At 39.8% G+C, this 26,512-nt stretch overlaps 1 protein-coding gene across 2 annotated transcripts in view; it reads left to right on the forward strand.

Moving 5' to 3' along the window:
- cadm2a (cell adhesion molecule 2a) overlaps positions 1–26,512 on the forward strand; it is a 315,078-nt gene that overhangs the window by 243,976 nt on the left and 44,590 nt on the right. For both annotated transcript variants that reach the window (XM_030068222.1, XM_030068221.1), the window contains exons 4-5: positions 16,797–16,949; positions 20,884–21,021. In XM_030068222.1, the coding sequence (XP_029924082.1) occupies positions 16,797–16,949; positions 20,884–21,021 (291 nt within the window). The remainder of the gene's footprint in view (positions 1–16,796; positions 16,950–20,883; positions 21,022–26,512) is intronic.

Raw genomic sequence — 26,512 nt, forward strand, 5'->3', positions numbered from 1 at the left:
CTGAGATTGGAAATGGAAAAGCAGCCAAGGGTCTCTCTTTTATTAGTATCAGAAAGCAAATGGAGACTGGCAGGGCTGCGGAATTGTGGTGTTGTTGTTTTGGGTTAGCATTGTGTTGTTTTGATGTACTGTGTGTGTGTGTGTGTGTGTGTGTGTGTGTGTGTGCGCACACGAGCACACAGGCTTTGGGAGTTGTCTTGCTGAATGTGGCAAATTCGGGTGCACATGCTGATGGGAGCACTGAGATGGTGAGTGTTTCCAAAGTGCCACTGGCAGTGTGAGAAAGGAAAGATGTCTCAGCTGCAGACACCTTTGAGCACAGTAGGTTTCAGATTAATTTCCCCTGCTGCCTGTTGGGAGAGGGAAGAAGAGGGTGGGGATTAAGGTAAGCATACAGTATGTTGCTCAAAAATACAAACCCAACCCATCAACTTTTTGCATACTTTGCTCTGCTGCAGTTAGTTGAAATACTTTTCCTATGCAAAGTAAACTACCTAATTAAATCAGAGGGACACGTTTAAGTGAGCATGAACCAAGACATTTTTTGAAAAGATGTGCAGCATATTCAACTTTTATTATTTGGCAAAGAAATTTGGGAAACATTTCTTACCCAGACATCATATTTAGATGGCACTTTGGAGATTTTTTTTTTTTTTAATGTATTTTCCTCGCATATTTATATTCTGTCTTTCTTGCCACTAAATCCAAGATCAGGTCACTTAAATGCAGCTCAGTGTGATTTGAAGTTAAAGGGTAAATTCCCCATCAGAATCTGTAATCACAAAATGGATATGGCTCACTTATTTCGCTACAAAAAAGAAAGAAGAAAATGTCACTGGGTTTTCCAAGTTTTTGCCATGGAAGTCAGTAGAGAAATTTATTCTGATGACAGAGTTTTGCATTTAGAGTGAATGCAGAATTACAGTAGTCACCATATGATGCCATGCTAGATTTCTGTATGTGTGTGTGAGTGAGTGTGTGTGTGTGTGTGTGTGTGTGTGTGTGTGTGTGTGTGTGTGTGTGTGTGGATATGCGTGCATGTGTGCTTTTTGTCTCTCTCCTGGGAGTTTATAAAGAGCATTGCTTACAGAGCATTGTCTATTAAAGTCAGCCACAATGCATTAGCATAAACATATTGCTTTTTCATAGACAAATGTAGCAACTGACTCCATTACAGGCCTTTGAGTGGTGCAGGTCTGTGTGTTATTGTTGTTTGATGTCAGGGTTGTGCCTCACCTCTAAGACGTTTAGTCAGATAAAAGAGCCTCCTCTTGTCTCTCTTCCTCTCAAAGGTGTTCCGATGGCTGTGAAGAGTTGTTTGAATTTCAAATAAGTCATTGTCCCAAAAGTAGCCAATTTTGTCCTTTCCATCACTTACCACTGAGGGACTTAAGCCGTGCTTGGCAGCCAAGGAAAAGATGAGCACTAGGCAAGAGGGATTCTCTCTTTTATAAGATTCAAAGGAGGGTAATATCTCTTTACAAATTGCTCTTTAGGTTTCATGTAATTCAGCACTTGTTAATAGCTTTTTTTTCCCTCCGATGGAGAAATTTTGCAATGAGGCATAATTACAATTTATTCCTCATTCCAGTACTAGAAGGAACCAAAGTGTAATTACTTTCCAAGCTGAATTCACAGGCCCATTTAGTGAACTCTGTTCATCATGTGTGAGCACTGACTGGAGTATGACATGTAAATCATTAATTCAACACTGTTAATAAGCTATCCCTTTTCATTTGATTGCTTTTCTACCTCTTGTATTTGCTTTTAGCCATATACCTCTCACTCCTTACATTTCCCTCTTCTCTCTCCATGAATTCCTCCTCTGCTTCCCAAAGGCCAGACTTGCACAGTTTGGCACACGCTTGCTTTATTTGGTCCTATGAGTATCATATTTCCCTACACCACTTGATTGGTAGAACTGAATACATTACTGAAGTATCCAAATTAGACTAATGTGGCACAAACACACTATGGTAGAATGATTGTAATTAAACAAAAACATTAAAGTTAGCTTTTACAATAGTTAATTTTACTGCTGCAACACATAACAGAGACTGCATTTATTTCATATGTACAGTATCAGTGACTGCCACATCAAAAGCTTGATCCGCGGGCTGGCATCTGGATCCTCTACTGCTACAAAAGAAAATGTTGGTGTTTTGGTGGTTAACAGAGAGATGGTCTCTTGTTTGGCTGTCAGTTTGTCTTTAAACCTCTTGAAACACTTTGACCTCTGACCTTTCCTCACAGTCTGGACTCAGTGTTTCAGCTAGTGTTGAGTAAGTTACTTTAAAAAATGTGTTCCCCTCTGGTGTACACTCTCAGGATATTGAACTTTGAGTAAAATTCTCCTTACATTGTGAAGAGTTCACAGATATCAGCATGCTCCTTGTCCTGTCTTGGCCAGGTCACTATAGCAACTGGTTATCTGAAAACCAGCAAGGTGTATGTTTTAATGGTTTGGATCTTGCATCTAACTAGGGATGTTAACCGATAGTCGTTTAACCGATAATCGACCTTTTTAACATTAACCGATTAATCCTGTCAGTTAAAAATGTTTGTTTGCCCATTTACACATATACCAATGTTTCATTTGAAGCTTTAAATAAATGCCTCTCTTCAGAAATGCTACTACTTTTTAGACCATTTTAAAATGTTTTGTATCATACTTTACTGGACATTGGATTACCTGGATGCTATAACTCACTACAGTGGCTCTCCTGGATTAGTGCGTCAGTCAACCTATTTCAATTTGCCCCTGTATAGGCAGGATTTGCGTAATTTTATGGCCTTTTTAAGGTTATCAGTTAACCGACAATTAACCGATTAATATTTTAAAATTTTGCCACCCCTACATCTAACCCCTCCTAACTTGTCTTTTGTTGATGTACTTGGATGTTGCTGTCTTTCTTGGTTCTTCATCATGGCTCCCATATGACAGTACCTATTTTCCTCCTCCTCCAACTCTTCCTCTGCATCATCTTCCTCATCATCGCCGTCTATGTGTTTATCCACAGGTGAATAATGTGGACCATACTGTGACTTCAAATGTGCACTCCACCACATTTCTGGTTCTAATGTAGGCATTGTTGTATCTCTGCTCCAGTATTTAGCAGAAGTGTCAACAGACAGGAGTATAAAGTGCATGCTCAGTCTCCTCATTAAGTTAAATAAAATACATTGTAATTGGGAAATAATGTAATGTAATCCCTACTTAATGGGAAATGGGATTAATGGGAAAAATACCTTTTAAATCGCCTAATGTGAATTGATTTTGGAAACATAAACCTAAGTAGGCTGCCGGTAGATCTATAAATAATTTTCATTTTTGGCCCTAATTACAATATTATTTTCATGGGCGGTAAAGAGTGGTTAAATAAGCTGGTTTTCCTTTAGTATATCAGGTACAAGGAGTTATTGTAATAACTAGAATAAACCCCTCCCTCATTTTCATGGTTTTTGGCTGATGCACCTTAAAATACATCATTCACTAGTTTCATTCACCAAAGTGCTAAATGTTTTTATGCTGGTATCCGCCTTCAATTTGTACTTGCAAAATGAATCAGCACACTGTTGATGAATCAGAATTATTACTATTTATACACACAATGTCATTAGCGCCACCCTGACCCTATAGTAAATCATGGGGGTTGGTGTCTTTTTGACGGTGTATAATGCCAAGCATTCAGGGATCCATATGCACAGCACTGAGGTTGGGGCTCACATGCATATATGATGTTTTAGAGACTTTAATGATAGTATAGGTCATAAATAAATTCTCTCTCTATATATAAGGTCTATTGGAAGCGTTCTGGCTGTCGTTTCCACGTCAGTGTGAATGGTTTTATGCACAAAACAGTCCAGTTACACCAGAATACCCGAATAAATAGCGGTCACCCCCAAAAGATAAATTGTTATCAGATGATAGCCAATGATTTCCCAGATTGGGCCAGACATATTGCATTGTATAGTGTTAGACTCCTTTCTGGGACTTTTGCAGTATTTGCTTTTGAGGACCACCCTGTTGACACACAACACTCAAAATATTATGTTATTATTACAGCGTGGTCTTATCAGAGCACAAGAGCACATCTATATAGTTGTGCATTAGTTCACCACAGTTACCAAACTTATCTCTGGTTTTTTGATCTACTTGTAATGTCAGTGTGACCTGTAAAAATTGCCAAGGTGCATACCTGTGGTCCTCTATGCTATCTATGCTATCTGTGGATTGATAAAATCTCTTTAAACATTAAGATTAGTGTTATGGATGAGCAGCTAAGGGCCAACTGGACCTGAATATGAAACTATTCAGGTCCTCAGATGTCAAATATTCAGCTGTCTGGATCAATTTGCTGTGTGTGTTTGTGTGTATGTGTGTGTTTGTGTGTGTTTGTGTGTTCAAATACTTGCAAGCGCACACATGTGTGCATGTGGAATGTCAAGTATTCCAATATGCAACCATGAATGCTTTGATGCATCAGAGTATCTGTGCCTGAGCAATTTAGAGGACAGGCTTTTAAAAGTTTTCCAAAGTAAATATCAAAATAAGAAATGCCTGACAGACTTTGTATTAAACAGCAGAACTTTCTCTTAAAACTGAATCTTTGCAGAAAAGTTAACTTTGAGACTGCCGTGTTTTTTTTTTTTTTTTTTTTTTTTCCTGAAAGAGTGCCTCTATGAAACATCCCGTCATATCAGCCTGAAGATTGGTACAGTGTTCTCTCTGATAGAAAGAAAAAAAAACTTGACTGTAAATCTCCAAAGATCCCTAACAAGTCCCCTTTCTCCAAGACAAGGGCCATAAAACATGAGAGGAAGAAAAGGAAGGAAGGAAAGGGAATGTAGGCCTTGGTGGGATAAAGGGGAGGAATTAAGGAGGCATTTTATGAGAGCTTTCAGACTCAGCTATCACCTCTGAAGGCCAAAAGCAAACTTTCTCTTTGACCTTGAGGTTTTTGTGTCTGCTTTCTTTGTTGCCTCTCTGCTCATGTCTGTGTGTTGCAAAGTATTAGATTTCTGTTTTGTTTAAAAAATAAATAAATAAATAAGTTTTATATAGTTTGCTTGGTTTGGAGCAAAGCTGTTATAATTAAAAGAAGGCATTTGAATAGTTGTCACAAATTCTGTGTATTGCCTGGGGATCAGAGAAACAGGTGTCACACAAATGTCAGCTTTGTTTTCTTTGCCACAGTAAAGTTGGAAAAGAGACTCTTGGTTATTCAATGGTGCAACAGATTCAGTTATTACTTCCCTTATTAGTAAAGTCAGCCAGTTATCACTTGCTATGTGTAGACAAAAAGAACAGAAGAAGGAGAATAATTAGCATATACTGAGTGGCAGCAGAGTTGGGGAAAGCATGGTAGTTTGTAATAGAAATGCAGTGGTAAGAATTAATTGTGAATACATTAGAAACTTTTTTTTAACATAATTAAAAAGATGAGGTCTCTTACCAAAATTGTTAATTTTCTTTGTGAAGCTTTTTGAAGCCTTTATTTAAAGGTACCTTGACTGTGTACCCTAGAAAGAATTGTTACCTCATAGACCAGGGTTGGTTTGGTTTTCTGCCTTTAAATTGGTGGGGAAAATGTATCCCTCGGCAAAATACAATAGGGTGTATAGCCTTGTGCTGTGTCCCCACCGACCCACTTCTCAGAAGGACTTAATGAAGTGCGGCTGGTGGAGGTGTCCCACTGAACTCGGCATGGCAGGTAGAAACTGATGAAAGAAAATCATTTCTGTCACAGGAAGAATCTCAGCAAGCCAATTACTGTATGGAGTGTGGCACATTTTAAAAAGGTGGTGTGCCTTGGAAAAGTGTAACAGGTAATGGAGGTTGAGGAATGGCTGAGATACAGAATATACATTATGCACTTCAATAAACATTGTACTCTCTCTCTCTCTCTCTCTCTCTCTCTCTCTCTCTCTCTCTCTCTCTCCCTCTCTCTCTCTCTCACCCACACACACACAACTTAGGTCCCCAGATGGGCTGTTGACAAGGAAAAGAGAACAGTCACATCCAGACACAGGCAGCTGAATGTATATTCTGAAATTTGCACTTTTCTCATTATAAAACTGTGTCACTTGAATGAGCAAACACCTGCCAGGGCTCTATACTAATACAACTGTCCCAGGATAGATGAAGGGAAGGGGAGGGGGAAGGGGGTTGCAGAGGAAAGGATAGGAGAGGACAGGGCAGAGGAGAGAAGAGGATGAAGGAAGGAAGGAAGAGATATGTGTAAACATAATAGGCTTAAAGAGACTGAGCCTAAAGTCATGACTGCTTATGTGTGTACCCTTTATTCCTATACAGCAAGCATCACTCTAATATACAAATTTAATTATGTTGTACACACACACACACACACACACTTGCCTACTCCCTCTTAGTGGTCATAGACAGAGGCCTGTGATAAGTGCAGATTGCAGATAACTTAGATAGTTCGTTGTTAGAAACCTCTGTTCTGCACTGCCTGTGTATTGTATATATGGGTAAAGGAATAAATATGGATAAATATAGATCGATGCCTGGGTAAAGGAATGTATAAATAAATGTGAGCTGATGATGATGGTATCGGTATTTTTTAAAGTCAGTAATTTTACTTTCACTGAAGTACAGTTTTGCTTGAGTATTTAGAACAAATGATCAGTTGCAGATAGTGGGGCTTTTCGCAATGAGTGCTTAGTCAGCAAAGATGAGAAGAGGAATCTGGTTCTACTTTGTTGGTTCTACTTTTTGTCTTTTCCAAATATTCCCATAAAAGGTGCTCTAAATGGAAGTGAAGACCATTTAGACGCAACTGGCAAAAAAAAAAAAAAAAAAAAAAAAAAAGTGGAATAAATGTGGGAGAAAAAGGGAATAATATCAGTGAGTTGGCCTGACAATGTAAACCATATAGACTAAATCATCATATGTGTCAGTTTAGCCCACAGGGTCCTGAGATCACACACACAGATATTGTTTTGAAAAAGTAACTCAGTACGGAAATTTTAAAGGAGCTACTCTTTTATGTTTACTTAAGTAGATTTTTACAGCAATACTTCTGCTTCTACTTCAGTAAAGTATCAGCAAAGTAATAGTACTTCTATTTGAGTAGCAATTTGCAATATTCTTTGCACCACTGATAAATACCTTACCACACATGTGTTTGTATCCATTCAAAGTGAGTTTCAGTAAAATCTTTTCACCTGTCAATTGAATGCCTTGCTTGAGAATATGAATGTCAGTTCTCATTTCAAGGAGAGCAGACATCTTTGACCTCTGTCTACAGCTTCTTTCTGTGGCACTTTTTCATTTCTCTTTCCTTTCTTTACCTCCTCTTCAGACATTTTAAAAGAGATGGCTGTGGCACTTTTTGCCTCTGAGTGCACTGCATGTGGGCAGAGAGTCTTGTGGTTTTGGTAGAATAGCCAGTTACTGTCTGACATATTATTATTATTACATGAATCGTGACTCCAAAGCGTCTCTGTGGGTCAGCTTATGTGGGCCAGTGGTCATCAGCACCAGCATTCAGCTGAGCAGTATTCTTCTTTCCTCACCGGGTTTCTGAATGTCAAACCATATCAGTATGTGCAAACTGATAAAGTTTTAATCTCCCAAGGAAATCTGTGTTAGTTCTTGTACTTTATTGGTATGTCACGACATAGAACTACAGTTTGTTGCCAAAACTAGGGCAATATACTGATATTGCGTCGATACTGTAATATAAACAACTCTTTATCTAGGATTTTGGATATCATGTTGTGGCATATATGTTATCTTTTTCCTGGTTTTGAAGGCTGCATTACAGTTGGAAAAGAAATGAAAGGGTTTTCATTTCTGAAGTCATTTGACATTTCTAGCTGTTCTATTATCTCTACCTGCTGGGTCATCATATCCACATTATTAATGCTGTTTATCAAAAATCTCAGTGTCAATATTTTGTGAAATCTCCAATAGTGATCCCTACAATATCATCACAATATTGATATCGTCGCATCTGGTGAAAAATACAGTGATATTTGTCCATATTGCTCTGCCATAGTCAAAGCAATAAAGGAATTAATGAATTTGTGATAATATTCTGATTATTATCTGTAAATGCTCTCTTGAGGGAGCAAACATGAGGCATTTTTACCTCAGTGTTGTGTATGCTAACACCAAGTGCAGTGAGTTTTTGTAACTTTTCTTCTAGTTTTTTTATGCATAGATTAAATAGGGCTGAGCTCATACTGCAGCCTTGTTTTATTCCATGGCACTGCACAGCAGTACTAGCACTTTCCCTCTCTGGCTGAGCTGCAGAGGAAACTGGTTGACTTCTTCTAGGCAGGTAAGCACTAGACTCGATTTTTGGTTTTACGTCCTCCTACCCAGTGTTGGAGTGAGGCCAGGGTCTGGTGGACCTGATGAGCAAGGTTTCCTCTTTTCAGGTGCAAGTGGCATAAAGAATCTTGGATCATCATGGTGTTAGCTGGTGTGACTTAGCCTGGGCTCTTTTGAGAAAGGTGAGGGGCCCTGCATATGACAGACAGTGATTTTATGTTATGTAATGTTAGAGCAGACATCAACAGGCTCGGTGACTTGCTGGATATCAGTGGTTGCAAAAAAAGCAGTGGAGCTAGCTGCGATGATGGGAACTCGTTCTCACCAGCTGTCTCAGCAAATTGGAGGTTCAGTCCAGATTTCCAGGCGCCTTCAAAGATGCAGTCCAGGAACTGCTGCAGAGTGGCAGAGCTGCTTCAGCTGTAGAGGAGCTCCCGTCATGTGGCTGCTGCAGCAGCGACTGAAGAACACCAGGAGGTGGAGGACTCAGTTCTCCACATCTGGAAAATTTCAGAGGTTGGAAAATGGTCTCTAGATGTTGTGAAAGGTTATTATAGTTTTGCATTTTCAGCAGTTTATATTATTACTTCATTATATCATTATATATTATAACTTGTTCAGTTTTACTTTAGTTTTTGGCCTCAAAAAAACTCAATAAATCATCATACCATTAAAAAAAAAAAATTAATTCACTTAGGGCAGATGAACAGTCATCCGCAAAAGACAACTACAAAAGGCATGTTAGTCAGTGTGTTTGTGTCATAAACCAGAAAAATTCAGCTGGACCCAACAAGATGCAGCCTTAAGTGCAAAATGTGTGTGCGTGTGCTGCAGGGGTGAGTTGCAGGTAGTGTGCAGGGTAAAAGAGAATGAAAAAATCATTTTGAGCTAATCAATTTAAGTTTGGCACCTACTGGGAAAATGTATTGGAAACTCTCCCACTCATGAGTTCCAGTCAGAAAGCTCAGAACATTGTAGTTTTAGTTCGCTGAAACAAGCTGGGCTGCCCATTCCCGCTCCTTCCTTTTCCCCTGCCCACTCACTCACTCAGTAAAGTAATAAGCACTGGAAGGTGGTGAGGCAGAGCTTGCTTGTGCGACTGTGCTGACAGAAGAATATTAGCCATCTGCTGGCGTAAAACTGGCACAGCTAAAAAATTGGAAGCTATATTTCATACTCACCCAAAATATCAGGCTTATGTATGGAATAAGTTAAGATAAAAACTAAAGATGTTTTCTCTATGATTTTAGTTTATTTTAGTTTGTTTTGTAAACACAATACAGTTTCAGTTAGTTAATTTTTTGCATGATTTTTATTTCTGTTTCAGTTAACAATTTTTTTTTTTTTCCACAGCCATTTTTCATTATTTTGTTACTTTTCACTCACGATAAGTCATATTGTGCAGGTTGAAACCTTCAGGATGGTCAGGGGACTCCAAAAAGATGCACACAGCTCTGTATAAGGCCCTAGTCTTGAGACTTGACAACCATAGTTATTAGCTGGTGTTGTTTGCATTCTGTGGCTACACACACACACACACACACACACACACACTTTTTCAGAGGATTTAAAACACTTGTATCTATGAACATGTAACACACCTTGCTCTGGCATTTTCTGTTTTATCACTACAACTACTCAGGCTGGTCCTACTCCTGACTCATCAAATAAAGCTGCTTGTGCAGGACACTTGGACATCATAGGTTAGATTTTTAATGTAGCCTTGGGTGCTGAGGGATGCAGACCGTGTGGACTCAATCAATTTTATTCAGGAAAGTATTTTTCAAATATGTTGCCTAAACAAAAATGGTAAATCAGTCTTGAGAAAGCCCTCACCTATCCATAAGCCTAATCTTAACCAAGTGTCTTGCTTGCAGTAGAGTCTATACGGTCCGTATCACTGAGTGTAAAAGTTGTCCAAGGCTGCGTTCAACTTCTAACCTTTTGCCTAGGTTAATGCCCAAAGGGGCTTTGTTTGACAAATCTGCCGTGAGATGTTCTCAAGTTTCATTTCCATCCATACACTGTCACAGTCAGGCTCATACACATGGTAAATGGAGCCGGCTTGTTTCAAGCAGTACTTGGTACGAATAGTTGTGGGTTTGAATTCAACCTGATTAAATAAACTAAAATTAGGGGACACAAAAGTATTTTGCTCTTATATGAAAGAGGCAGAAAAGGTGCCTGCTGCTGAAGGTTATTCGGGGATGCAGCTGAGGGTTGTTCATAGGTTCTTTGCTAAGAAAAGACAGGTGGCGCACATTGAGCCAACCACAGGGGAGAGCTGCCTGTTCAGCAGGGATGTTAGACACAGTCGAACACTTGTTTGGGGAATGCTCTAGGCTGGAGAGCATGCTGGGGACAGTGTGGGGCGGCTGCACAGGGCTGGATATCCAATTCTCTAAGGAGGGTCACTGGAGGAGCTTAGGTACAATACAGAGAGAAGGAAGGAGTGCCTGCTGAATTTTATTTTGTACAGGCTCTAAGCTTGCTGTGAAAGCAAAACAAATAAGAGGCTGGGGATTGGGACACTGGAAGTCAGGAATATTTGGGACTGGTAATCGTGAGGCTGTAACTTGAGTGCAAAATGTGCCTCTGTTTGTTTCAGTGTTGGGGGTTAAAGGGCAGTTTGTGTTTCTGATAAAGAGGAAAGACTGGAACAGAAATTTTAAGAACACAATTGTTTTAATAATTATGGTTACATGTTTTACAGTTGTTTCTTGAATGTTTGTAGTTGTTTTGTAGCCGTATTGTGGGAGTAAAGGTCTTTCTGCCTCGTTCTCGCTCTCTGTCTCTCTCTGTTACTTCCTCTCTAGCTCTCTCTGACACACACACTCTCTCTCTCACACACACACACACACACACACACACAGTGTAAGCTCTGTGTTCTTAAGCAAAAAGTGAATGCAGGTGCATTAACTATTTGTTGCAGAAACAAACAAATCACTCTTTGATGCTGTCAAGTTCTGTTTTCTCACTCTTTTCTCTCTCTCTCGCTCTCACTCACACATGTACACACACAAACACAGGCAAAGGCTGAACATTAACTATTTATCGCAGGGCACAAATCCTCACACAGTCTGTACCATCAGCACTAATGTCCTCTAATGAATGCTGGCAGACAGCTACAGCACCTTCACTGGAGGACAGGAAAGAATAAATTCCACTCCTCTGCTTCCCTTTTCGATATCCAACCTTTCCCACGAGGTGTGCTTTAAAGTTTAAGAGGAAGATGGGAGGTTGCGCTGCTGGAGAGGAGGAAAGGTAGAGGGACAAAAGAGAAGAAAAATGAGGAGAAACAGTGGGAGTGGACTGGGTTTTCTTGTACTGTATTTTGGAATAGAAAAAGTCAAGCAATAAAAATAGGAGCTGAACGTAGTTGTGATTCATGATTCATTCAGCCATGAGAAGCCTCTAATTAATGCACATGTACACGGCCATTAGGACCTCAAGACAGCTCCAAGGGTGAGATATAATCACTGCACTACTTTTTTTTTTTTTTTTTTTTTCCACAACTATACAGGTTTTTATAATGCCTTATTTTTCAACTGAAGATCAGACAGCTGCTGACTTTTGCTGATTTTTCCCATAAAAATGATCAGATACCACAAGATCGAGATTTCAGAATCCAGATTTGCAGCCTTTGAACAGATTCTCACAGTCTGTCAGACAAATAAAGACATAAAATGAAGAAAACATGTCAAGTTATTTTCATTTACCTATGCACAAGAACATACAGGCAAACTCAGTGTCTTTTTTTTCATTCATTAGTTCAAGGATTCTTAATAACGATAACAACAACAACACTAATAATAATTATTATTAGAAAAGTCAAAACAAGCCTAATCTCTGCCTTTTGAAAACTGCCAAAAAAAATATGTAGAAGCTTGGTTATGCTCAGTTAACCTGTATTTTAGTTAAATTGGCATAATCATTCAGTTTTTCAGTTCACATGCATTTTCATCATGTTTTATCCTTCCCTTTTTTTCGGCTCCACCCCTCATAATCTCTTTCACAAAACTGCTTACCTTTACTTACCTTTTACCTTGCCGTTCTCATTTTCTCACATCTGAAAAAAATGCTACAATCACCTACAATTATTCAAGATTGTCATAGCGTGAAGCAAAGTGTTACCATGGAGTACTGGAGCAAATGACCAGCACAGTCACACAGATGATTTTGGTCCTCAGGCCAGCTTCCTAATAACTTGGCGTTTCCTTTTCAGTCTCTCCTCAAACAGTCCAGAATACACAATACACATTGTATACTTTAATAAGCATCTTTCTCTCTCTCTCTTTCTAACCCCCCCACCACCACCACCGTTCCTTCTCCTCCTCCATAAAACAAACACACACAAGCACACACGCGTGCAAAAACACACACCGACACTTTAATCTCCAAAATGGTCTGCTGAAGAAGGAATAAACAGTTCTCACATTCAACTGGAACCAGTTAAATGTATTTTCTGACATTTGCCATGCTCATACATCCTTGCCCAAAGCAAGTGAGACAACAGTTAAGCAGAGGCATTGTTTAACTTGTACACATTCACGAGTTAGTGGTGCTGACTGAGTCGACAGAATGAGGTCTATGGGTGGGTGGATATGCACAGGAGAGAGAGAGAGAGAGAGAGAGAGAGAGAGAGAGAGAGAGAGAGAGAGAGAGAGAGAGAGAGAGAGGACAGAGAATGACTCTATTCTTTAAACAGACAAGTCATATGCTTTTGTTTTCCTGTATACATACTGCATGAAGCATTACAACTATCCTATCAGGACAGGTTTCCCCATTAGCTGAACTGGCAGTGCATTAGACTAAAACTGATTCGGTGGTCTTGCATTGTTGCCTTTGTCTACACACACATATATACACACACACACGCACATGCAGGGATGTAAACACACCACAGTCAAGCCTTAAAATATGTTATGTGCCCCTATCAACATGTCACGCCTGCTCAAGCCCAGCATATACATGTAGAGATAACCAGAGCTGTGAGGGATGGAAAAGGACAGAACAAAATACAATAATAAACGACAGAACAGTTGTCATTTAGCCAGACTGATTACAACACTACTCCCATTTACTGTAGTCATTTAGCTGGGAGGCAGCGAGGCAAAACCATCCATCCCTTACAAGCCCAAATGATATAAGATAGTGTGCTTAGCAACATTTTTCAGTTCTGTGATCATGGCTACACACACACACACACACACACACACACACACACACACATACACACATAAGCTATACAAAATAAAGTAGTTCACTATATGGGAAACACTTCCTGACAGTCACCTTAAAGACTACTAGAGTTGTATACCAGGTAAGTGCATTGTAAGAATAAAAAATTATATATATATATATATATATATATATATATATACATATATATATATATATATATACACACACACACACACACAAACACACACACACACTACTCACAAAAAGTTAGGGATATTCGGCTTTTGGGTGAAATTTCAGGATCAACCTAAAATGCATTATAACCTTTACAGGTGAACTTAATGTGACCTTCTGTAAACTTTTGAATGCACATGTCCAACTGTTCAATGTTTCAGTACTTTTTGCACAAGTTGCTGTTCTCTAACAAGGAGTTTAACGGCGAAATTCACATCAGCTGTTTGATGCTCCAGCTCATCGAAGTCGTATCATTAGGGAGCGGCTGCTGGAGACTGGGGTACCTCAAATGGAGTGGCCTGCACTTTCTCCAGACCTGAATCCCATAGAAAACCTATGGGATCAGCTGAGTTGCCGTGTAGAGGCTCGGAGCTCTGTACCCCAGAACCTCAATGTCCTGAGGGCCGCCCTTCAAGAAGAGTGGGATGCCATGCCTCAGCAGACAATAACTCGACTTGTGAACAGCATGAGACATCGTTGTCAAGCTGCAATTGATGCTCAAGGGCACATGATAAGTTATTGAGGCATTGATATATATATATATATATATATATAGCAGTTGGCGTTTGCAGCCAGGATCTGTAATGGTGGCAGTTGAGCCAAATCCACAGTATACCTGACTGTCATTTCAGGGATATGATGACCTGGTAAAACCTGGCAATTCCATGAGAATGAGCATTATGTGTATAGATAAATAGATACATAGATAGAAGTACATGGAAGTCATCTCAGAGCAGAAAACCAGACTTGTATGAATGTGACCTATACCGTTTCATAGTTAGGTATTAAAGAACATATTTAAAGGAAAATGAGCCTAACTTCACAGGATTATGCTGTGAGGACTCTGTTACACCTGAACTGACATGTAATACCAGAAGGGTTTTTCAATTAGGAAGCAAATACCTGCTTAGTTCCACCTGTAGTTACCTACTGTAGCCTACAAATTACTGCTCCATTCTCACCATAGTTTAATGTGGTCGATGCAGTTCCTGCAGTACGAGAGGGGTTTCACCTGTTATGATTGTCTCTGAAAAATAAAACTTACTAGACACATATTCATTCAGCACTGCATCAGTTTATTGTATCAGTCTGCTGCTATCAGTCAAGTTAATAACAACAAACAGCAGCTTAGAAAGAAATGCTAACTCTGGAGAGGCCTTTCCCTTGCTGTTTGTTGAAGAGTAGACTTTGTTCAGAGAAGAAGACTGTGAAGAGGTAAAGTTTTTAATATAATGAGTATCAGATGCCCTACTCTCTCATTCAAACCACATGAAACTATATAGTTGCTTTCTGTTCTTTTAAAAAAGTAAAATATTTATGATAAGGGCATCAATTTATTGTGAAATCTTGATATTAACCGACTGAAACGGTGGGGAAAAAAAATGAACACAGAGTCAACCTCACCGTCTCTCTCTCTCTCACACACACACACAGACCCAAATTTAATTTGGCGTGAGTATGGCACGTTAGCACACAAACTACAATTAAGTTTTGGGGTGCACTTTGAGAAAAGGTTTGCTCAGGTCGGGGTACGTTTAGGTAAAACTGTATGTTTGGGGAGAGGAAATGTCAGAAAGCAATTAATAAGCTTCAGTTGTGCAGATACCTTGGGCATTGTTTGTAACTATTCAGCCAGACAGTCTTCAAAGTATAAACAAAGTGTCTAAAGCCATTACTTTAAAAGTCTTTGTAGAGGGGTAACAAATCCAGAGTGTAGTGCTTTTTCTATGATTTCATGCAAATTACCATAAGACAATGATATGCTGTATATACGATATCAACAACTATGTCTCTTTCTTGTCACCCCCCCACCCACACACACACACACGCACATACACACACACACACACACACACACACACACACACACACACACACACATTTAAATGAGGCATGCTCCAAGTGACTTTGATGGAGAGGAAAAAGCTAAGCAAAGTAGCCTTGGCTGCTCCTATTAAATAAGGTTTGTAGAGGGACGTCACACTTGCGAGAGGAAGGCTTGAATAAATCTCCCGAGAAGCTGAGGCCACAGAAACAGAATGAATAAAATATTTAGCCCACTCAACAGCAAAAATCCACGTGGTCGTTTTTATGTTTTAGCCAGTCCTTTGTGTGGTTTTGTTTTTGTATGTTGCAGTCCAGCCTTTGAACACGCCAGGCGTGCACATGTCATGTCATTTTCAAGTTGTTACGACAAGCTCAATTCCCAGTGTATGTGTGTTTGTGCTGTATCGCAGCTATGAAGCAGTCAAAATATGCTGTCTAGTCTCAGCACCAGAGAGAGCGTCTTTGAACTTGCTTTCCAGTTTCAACAAATCCATTTCAACTCTCACGTCTTGCCAAATTCTCATTAGGGCTCTCTCTCAGCCAGTTATTGTGCTATTGATTTTCATTCTTATCATGTCTTTTGGGAGATTACATTTTCATATATCTAAAATGGCTGAGAGGGTTTCCAGTAGAGAGAACAATATTCAGAACATGCTGTAAGTTTTTGCCTGCTAACAGTGCTGCTGGAGCCCCGTCTCCGAAAAATTCACCTCTTATACAACTAAACTGCTCGGTCACGTTTTGAGGAGGACCTTTTTTTGCAACTGGATTACGCTTGTAACGCGTCAGATGAATGTTTGTGATCACCACCCTAGCAGGAAGATGGATGGCGGATGGGTCAAACAATCGACTTTGACCCAGGCAACCTAAGTTTCCAGTGTGAAGCAACAGTGGCGTTTCATAGTTGTGTTTTGTGCATTTGTTGCAAACATTACATGTTATGTTATGTTACCACAAACAAGTGTTGTTATGCCTAAATCTAACCTTTCCCTAACTTTAACCAAGTACTTTTGGTGAATAAAGGTAGCCAAGCGGCCTAAAATGCCGTCTGAGGTGATAGAAACAAATGTAATCCATGACAACTCGAAACATAATTAAAAATTCAGTTTAGTTGTATAGGAATGTCATTTTTAGGAGACACTATTGCACTCCTGATGTAGCTCCTCATCACTTTGGTTGACTGATGTTTGACTGAACAGTTTGTCCACTAACTAACAATCTGTCTTTCTTTTCTGTCTCCGTTTAGCTTTGCGGGACAACAGGATCGAGCTGGTGCGTGCGTCGTGGTCGGAGCTGACCATCAGTATCAGTGACGTCACACTATCCGATGAAGGCATGTACACCTGCTCTCTCTTCACCATGCCCGTCAGAACGGCCAAAGCCTACCTGACTGTTCTGGGTGAGTATAGAGGCCGCACAAACATTTCACACTCCTTTTAAGAAAATAATTATGAAACCTGGGGACTGGGTTCATTGCGTTCCAGGAGTTATACATTGATGAAGTCATGTGATTGAAGTCTTTCGACAGCTCAAAAGAACATGACAGGTAACACTGTATTTAAACCCCTTCAGGTTATAGATAGTGTATTAACAGTGAACAGATGTTTTTGTAATGTACTTACATAATGTTAAACCCATATAAAGACATTATCAATATGTTTTAATTGGTGAATTCACAATTTTGAGGAGCATGCCAAGCAATACTACCCTTAAATTGTGAATTCATTGTGTATATTTATTAAGCTCTCCTTATATGTGCCTACTGTTATGTCACAGTGTGTTAGAAAGCTTTATTGCATGTTCAGGCTTCTGTTGGCCTAGAGATTAGTATCTCTGCCTCCTCTCTCGCTGAGAGATTGTTGAATATCAGTGCATAGTGGTGGGTTTAAAAAGAAGCCCTTGCCCTTTGATTCTGAAGGGCTGACACTAAAATCTGACATTTAGTGTTGATGTTTTAGGATAGCGGAAAAAATGTTCTGCTGTGAAAGTAGCTCCATTGTTGCTGTGCTGGAAACGTGTAGAAATAAGAAAAAAAAGCATTGCCAAGCAAGAAAATGGCCCTGCAAATGCACAATACATCACCAGTAGCTGTTTTTTTCTTTTTCTTTTTTTTTTTCTAAACAATGTGTAAAAGTGTGTAACAAGTGTTTTAGGGTGGTGATTTTTCTTTTAAGGCGCCACATAAATATCCTGTGAAACACACATTCACAGACTGGCTATGGTTAAGACCAGCTGGACCCTTGTTTATGTCTGATTTCACTACAGACAAATAAAAACACACTGTTAGGCCCCTCCCTCCCCTCAGCGATGTTTGTGTTGTGATCATCGTCCCACACAAATATTGTCTCATTTCCTACCGCTGAGCTTATTATCCCGCCAATTAGTTTTTGCTAATGTTAATGGATGTGCCTGGTTCTCCAGGACCATTAGCTAGCTCTCTTTGTTAACAAGCATTCTGAGGATTAGAAACCGTTAAGGCTACAGCTCTGTGAGGATATACAGAAAATTATTTTACAATACTGAACAATAGTTAATGATGCAAGCCTGGGAAAAGGAGAGGGCAATTTAATAAACACATAAAGTGGCCAGGGAACAGCCTGGTGTGATTCTGCCATGGTCTCAGGATGGGGAGTGCTGCAACAAAAAGCTGATAGAAATTGAATGAGACAAAATGCCAAACTGCTAAACTGAACGTTAAATGCAGTGAAATCAGCTTTACTCTGTGGTACGAAAAAAAATCATTTCAGAGAGCTTATGAAGTAAGTAGGCAGACAAGGCAGCAGGCACTTATTATATTATATTTTATAAGAGAAGGTGTTTTAAAAGGAAGCATCCTGCAATTTAGTTTTAAGCATGTTTTATAGGATTTTTTATTTTGTGGATTTACTGATACTATAAGAGCACCACTTATGTTATATTTGTCTCAATAAATTTTGCTGGTTTTGCAAACATCACTTTGGAATGGCACAAACTATTTGAAAGGATTAATTTAGAGGAATTTGGCACTGTTGCCCCTTTTCCACCAAAAAGAACCTGGTGGGTCGCGTCATCGGTTCTTTCTCTGGCCCCTGTTTAGCCCCTGCTCAGAGTTGGTGGTTGCCTGGAACCAATTTGGAACTAGTTTGGCCGATGCTTGGGCCGTGGAAAAACAAAGAACTGGTGCTAAGTCAGGCACTGGCTCCGAACCAGCCCTGGAACGTCTTTGGTGGAAAAAGGGTATGTGTGCATAGGACTTATGAACTGTAGACACCAGACACTGCTGATAGGTTTGCAGTCTGGTCCAGCACACGCAGAACCCTTAGAACCTGAGTTGACATTGAAGTAAAAAAACAACAAACAGTTGGGTTTTCTATAAACCAAACACAGAATTACGAATTATTGAATATTAAAAAAAAAAAAGGATTTCATTTGATAAGCTTCAAAAACACACATGAAAGACCAAAGATTCAATCAATACAAACACACAAACAAAACAAAACAAAAAACACTTCACAAAACTAACTATGCATGATTCGCACTCCCAAAAAAACACCCAAGATTACTGCAATATTCCCAGGAGACCTTTAGAGGAAAGATATTTTTCAAAAGTGTATAGATCACAAAGATCCTTGAAACAGTGAAATCCAGGATCCCTTCATTTATCGGCAGCACAAAGTAGAGATTGAGCTTTTTCCTGTTTCATGATGTCTTAAATGTGCCATTGTTTTGTGCTCAAATACACACACACACACACACACACACACACACACACACACACACACACACACACATTTATCTGCAAAGACTAATTCATGATGCACACAAACATGCAGACACAATAACCTTAATTCCTTACACACACACACACACAAACACACACACACACACACACACAAACAGACAGGGATTAAAGCTTTGCAGACTGTAGCCACCCAAGGGGAACGTGATTATGTAAGAGGAATATTGTATTTGATCTGCTCTTATTCAGTGTGGGAGAAAAACCATCAAACACTTTTCCGAGTCATGTCACACTTACTCACTCGCATGCTTATGTACTCAAATTTAGTTAGATGTAGTGACACTTGCACTTCACACACTTGAAAAGGCAGTGCATTGAACATATTTGCTCACCAAACACATTTAAATTGCCACGACTATTAAGGAATACCAAATATTAGCTACTATTAGAATACAGTACCATTAATATGGATTGTACTTACTGTTGGGATTATTTATGCGCTGTTTCCTCACGTAAATGAAAAAGTAGGGCCTTTAATTCTGGTGATAACCCTTACAGGGGGTGGTGAGGAAGACAAGGCCAGAGTCAGTCAATGCCAGTGACTGATAGACCTTTCAGTCAGTCAGCCTCAGGCAGACTTATTACTCGTTGACATTGGATGGGCAGACTCTACACACTTAAAACACTCATTATTGGAAGGGCCAATAATTAACGTTTTCTGTACAACCTCGAGGCACCCACTCATCACATTCTTGCAGGAAAAAAACCCTTTGCTCTCACCTGAGTCTCCTTATCATTAACACCATCATACTGTGCATTCACACACACATATGCACACACACACACACACACACACACACACACACGCATCCTCAGCAGCGTGCCATTAGTGTTTCTCTACTCCAAGAAAGGGAATTCAGCAAAAGTGACTAATGCAGTTTTATTAAGATACATCATTATTTCAATATTAATAACTAAACAGTTTAACTATGGCTTCTCTTACCTCTATCAATATTAGTGGAAAAAGATACAATTACGCATTCATTTTGCACAAGCAGCGATATGATGTGATGTTAGGCGAGGCTGAGCAGCTGCTCGTACTTATCGTGTCTGTGAGTGCAAATTAATTTCTAATTGAAAAGCCAGCTACAAAGGTTGCTGCATGCCACCACTTGGACACACACACACAGAAATGCACACACATGCAGCTACACACATATCATCAACCCGCTCTTCGTAAATTCTAAGGAAAGGTTAGTCATCACAGCATGGGTACACCTCCATTATCTTAGGTTTAAAGAAAGGGGGCAAAGTGGCCGAGTGGTTTGAGAGGTCGCCCTTTAACTGGATGACTCTGAATTAAGCCACCATGCTGAAGTGTCCTTGAGCAAGAGATTGAATGTCTGTCAGGACTCTGGGTGCTGCTCTGTAACTAACCCTGACCTCTGACCTCAGTGGAGGAGGCAAGTGAACAGAAAATGTCACAGGAAACAATATTGAAGTACCACATGATGCGAGCACAGGTGGGTCCACATGCTGGGCATTTCTGCCTGACACAGCTTATGCATAATAAAGTATTGCTTTTGAGCTCTGCGATTTCTCTCTCATTCTCCAGGAGTGCCAGAGAAGCCAGAGATTGACGGGCTGAGAAAGCCTGCCCTGGAGGGAGACCACATCACTCTGACTTGCATCACCCAGGGCAGCAAGCCTGCCGCCGACCTGCGCTGGTTCAGGAATGAGAAGGAGGTCAAAGGTATACAGCATTTTTGCCTGTGCTATCTTCTTACCATGCAGAGCACTGTAGCTGAAGTTCAGATGCATTGTGCCCATACTGAATAAGAAATATGAGTGAGGTGTTATCGTGTCATCGCACTAATAGTATATCAGAGGTTTCTAAGAGCCAATTATGGTGAATGATAAAGCTTTTTTGGAAGGAATTATCAACACACAGGATCAGTTATATTATCCTTTATGCTATAATGTTGGCTGAATGCTTTCTTAGAAAACTTGGTTTGGGGAAAAGACTGAGTATGAGTTTGCCCTTGACATTATCAAGTGGGTATCTCTCATGACACACATTTTGCTGAACTGGGGTACTCCGCTCTAAAACATAAATTCATTTTTGAGGGAAAAAAAAATGTCCTTCATATAATGTTGAAGAAAAACTGTGTACTGAACCCAATCCATAAACTTGTAACCGTTTTGCCAACAAAGCACTTTGGTTACCTACTATCTTTTTGCTGGGTTCATCGTTACAAATGCATGCTGTGTGTCCAAGCTTTGACCAAACCCACAGAATGCCATTTTAAATTCTAGTGGAGATCCCAGGGTGATCAAAGATACCAAATATGTCCTGCTAAATTAAAGGGAATATGTCTAAAACGATGCACAAGTGATCTCAGTAGTTTCTATTTGATGTAATGGTGCAGCCATACAGCAATGACAAGTATGATGCAGCTTCAGTGAAGCGTTGCAACCAGCAGATGATCACTATGCATGTGCCATTGTCACACAATATGGAAAATGATCTTTTAACTTTGAAACTATCTAAGGCGTAATTTCAGGGAAAAGTCCGTGTTCAAGGAGCCCATGACATTGTTAGAATAGTTTCCATTTACAGTTTCAAATGGTGGATATCTCATTTCCCAATAAAAGTATTCATGACATTAAGTCCCATCTTCTCACAATCACCCCCTTCTACTTTGTGTAATCAGACACTCAGTAAATAAATAGGCTGCTTCAAAAATATTACAATTACGAGCAGAGCAAATTTGTATTCATAAAACTGACCCTTACTGCTGGAGACAGCGAAACTGAATATTTTGTTGGAGTTTTATTCTGAACAACTTGTTTCTAATAGAGCATATTCAGCATGTGTCCTCTGGCCTGAGACCGATACATTAACCTCCCTTGTTATCAGTGGGCTGTTCTAAATCACACTGACTGGACTACACACCTCATTTCCACCCTGCCTCTGTTCTGCTCTGCTCCGCTCTACTTGATGAACCATCCACTTTGTAATTGCTTGAGAGAGAGAGAGAGAGAGAGAGAGAATATGGTGGAAAGGAGGGCTGGCAGAGCAAATGCAGTGATGGATTTAAAGCAGTTTTAAAAAAAAAAAAAAAAAAAAAAAAAAAAAAACATAGGGACAGATGCAGTGCAATGCCAAATAATAGATCTCAGAGGTACAGATTGTGTCACCAGTCAGGATACACAGCACACAGACTCAAGTTCATTTTCTTGCTTAACAAAATTCAAACCACACCTGATTTTGGCTCATTAGTTTTATTTAGTGAAGCAAAACTTATTCACGTTGGCTTCTTTGCCTCCCTGGAACAGCTGAAGGTCTGGCAGCAACCTGGAACACGTTTAGTCCTAAATTCTAAAATTAATAAGAGATTCATTTGAAATATATATATATAAAAAGTTTCTAAAATTGGACAGACCTTGTTAATGACCTGGTTACTGAGAGCTTTCTTCTATACCCAATCAGCAGTGAGCCAGCAAGCTAATAATAGGCTAGCAATTACTATGCTCACCAATACTGACTGAATTTCACTCCACAGGTGGTTCCTTTCCGTTCAAACTTTTAATCTACTCATATTTAATATACTAATATACTGTCTGTATGTAATAATGTATAATGTATAATATATAATCTCTATAAGAAGTGTTTTCACAAGCAATATACATAATCTACAGTGGTTTGTTATGTCTGAGCACTGCGACAATGTTCCAGCCCTGTTTCCCTGAAACAAGTTCTCGCATACAAAGCATGTGAACATTGTTTTTTCCTCTTACTTCTGAGGAACAAGAAGCTTATAGAAATAGATTATGCACCAATTAGCAGAGTGGATATTTTCCTCACAGGCTTATTGCACCTCCATGGTTGATCACTGTGTCTCCCAGAGGCCCACTGCTGGGAGAAGAGCTACCTGGAGGGCAAATGGTAATGTGGCCTGGACATGATGCTTGTCTAATTTACCGCAGAAAGTTAACAGGTAGCCAGAGGTATCCTTTGTGGTTTGAAGTAATGGTAGTCTCTAGTGGATATGCTTTCTCATTAAGGTCACATGCTATAATTCCCTCTTCTACTTGGCACACATGTAGTTTTAATTTGGGTGTTATAACATTGCCCAGGAAGGACACTTAAAGAGGTGGAACTGCTTAAATATTAAAACTGGAGGGGAAAAAAACAAACAAATAGTAGACCACCACACCTGAAATTGCTAAAATCAATCACAAAGTAGATGACATTTTATATATAATATTTTAGGGAACATGAGTAACTCATAACTAACCTAAATTGCCAACAAGGCCAAACCACACATGATAAAAATGTGGTCTTTTTTCTTTCTTTTGTTTTTTTTTTTTGTTGTTGTTTTGTTTTTTGCAATATTGTCCCAAAGCTGAAAGCATTGTCAGAGCTTTTAAACTTGGAGACTTTATTCAAATGTCAGATTACAAAATTCTTCTCAGATATGTTGTTGGATGCTTCATGAATGCGTATCAGAGTTTGTGTTAAGACTTCTCTGGTTTCAATGAGCAGCTCTCCCACTACCCTCTGTTATACCTTTTTTTTACCCCTTCGTAAGCCCAGACAGGTCAGCCTGCTGTCTAGCATTAAGATTTCCCAGGGTCCAGATAAGAAAGCAGAAAAACACATATACAAAACACAATACTGGCAATGCCGGCTTTCCTCACAATTTTAACAGTTTTACGCAAATATCATTTTAACTTTCTGCTTAAGTACGTGTTATATGATGCTTAGCCTAATTACCTAATGTTTACATAAAGCTATGTTATTCTCACACTGCCTCTGGAATGAGTAAAGGCAAATATGCAGTCTGATGTCACACACAGCTTTTCTGCCTAGCTTCGCTCTAGAAATAGATCAGATTCCACATCTAATGGTAAATGGTAAATGGACTACATTTCTGTAGCACTTTCCTTGTCTACCGATCATTCAAAGTGCTTTATACTGTTTGTCTCACATTCACCCATTCAGACACACATTCACACACTGATGGCAGAGGCTAACCATGCAAGGTGCCAAGCTGCTCATCAGGAGTAGTTTGGGGTTCAGTGTCTTGCTCAAGGACACTTCAACACACTCTCTGGAGGAGACAGGGATCGAACCAGAAACCCTTTGACTATCAGCCATGTGAAGCCATCCCCAGACAGCGGGCAGCTTCAGATATTCACAAATATGTGAAGATTTTGTATGCTTTTTCCCCTCAGCGGCTGCCCTTGTCAACACAATTAATTGTACTTTGGGCTTTTGTTATGTCTCGTCTATCCTTACAACCTGGTGTCTGTGTGCTTAATTAGCAATTCCTCGGCCAGTAAGTGTGATGCTTGTTCCAGACATTTTGAGGACATGCAGTTCAGGGCACAGTGTGTTGTCAAGGAAGGTAAAAGACTGGCATGCACGCATTTAGTGCTTCATTGTCACACTGTGGATGCTTTTCTGCTACTAATTGGTAAACTTTTTTCATGGTTGTAAGACAGCATTAGGCATTATCTCAACACAGTCAGACTAACCTGTTAAGTAGGGCCTGAAGGAAGTGTGTGTGTGGATATGTGTATGTGTGTCAGTGTGTGTGTGTGTGTGTGTGTGTGTGTGTACCTCCTTGCATTTAAATGGGCAGAACATCATGCGGAAGCACATGACATCAATTATTTCCATATTTCCTACTGGCTTCGCTATAGGCCTCTCTCAGAAAGCTGCTCAAATCTATTTTCTTATTCCTCTCTCGGTTGTCTGCCAGTGAACGTCATTGTAAATAAATAAATAATGAACAGGCAACATGAAAAGCAGTGTGCGCAGCATGCAAACGCACAGGGCAACAAGTGCTAATGTGAAATATATGCATGTGTGTAGGTGCATGTGAGTGCACTTTGACTGTTCATCATCCTGACAGGATCGGGATGCACCCAATGTGCAAAGCCATCTGATTGTGGGCTTCCATGCTGGGAATAAATGACAATTGTTACATATTGGTGTGGGATCTGGGGGAATAGAGAAGATTATATTACCAGCAGAGCTGCTGGAGCAGTCCATCACCTATTCACATGCAGTTAACGGACACCCTATTCTAAGTACGCATGTGTGTGCATGTGTGTGTGTGTGTGTGTGTGTGTGTGTGTGTGTATGTCGTACCGCGTCTGTGTGAGGAAAGGAAAGGCAGACAGATGGAGCAGACAGCCTGCATGTAAGGCTTGTGTGTGTGGAATGGAATCCAATATTCTTATTTCTTAGTCTCTTTGTCCCTCAGATCCCCTCAGTCCCCACCCAGTAATGATATATTTCTATCTCAGTTACACACAGTAACCCAGTGAGACCTCTGCCAATATCACCACATGTAGCACTTGTTTACACACCACTGAACCAGAGGGAGCTGCGAGGAGACCAAGGCAAGGCAGAGATGAAATGAATATTTATTTCGAATAAGGGTGGGGGTGTTCACTATCGGACTAGTATTATCATCCTCTCTGACCTAAACTGTAGAGGTTATAGCTTCATCATGTTACTCGATAGCTCTATTCCAAGGGGGCTTAGAGGAGGGGGAAAAAAAACAGATTTGATTCAACTTCTCTTGGGGGTCACATCCCTATTCTATTGTCAATCTTGTTAGTCAAGGACAAGGAGCCATTACTAAAGACATACCCTGCACTATTTTAGGAGAATGTCTGCTGACTTTTCAATATCCTATCACTCAAGTCTGCTAGTTCATTGAAGAGTTGAACGGTGACTGAACAACCTTTTGAAATAGTGGAGGCTATTTCTTCGGTTATGGGTAATTGTCCTTGACTACTATGACTGAGGACAGAATAAGGTGACAATCATTATTCTAAGGTTGGCTCTGGAAGGAGCTATTGAGGGAAATGAAGAGGCAATAGTTCCTGGAGCTTATTTCAAAGAGGATGGTGTTGGGGTTGATGAGGCTTCTAGTGCCATTGTGAACACTGAAATAAGAATTAAGTGAAGGAATTTTAAAAAGTTTTCTAGTTCATACATTTTCAGCGGTTCGAACAGTGTTAGACAACCTTGCACACTACTTTAAAAGTCTGCATTGGGACCACATTTATATTATCCAGCTCCCAAGGGTGGAGTGGATCAATGGTCATTAAAGATGTAATTTCAAGATGGCTCCTGCAAGTCACAGTGCTGGCATGAATAAAAGATGCCTAACTCACACACACAAAAACACATACGCGCACTATATCTTGCACATACACAC

This window comes from Myripristis murdjan, chromosome 14, assembly GCF_902150065.1.
Source record: "Myripristis murdjan chromosome 14, fMyrMur1.1, whole genome shotgun sequence".
Classification (NCBI taxonomy): domain Eukaryota; kingdom Metazoa; phylum Chordata; class Actinopteri; order Holocentriformes; family Holocentridae; genus Myripristis; species Myripristis murdjan.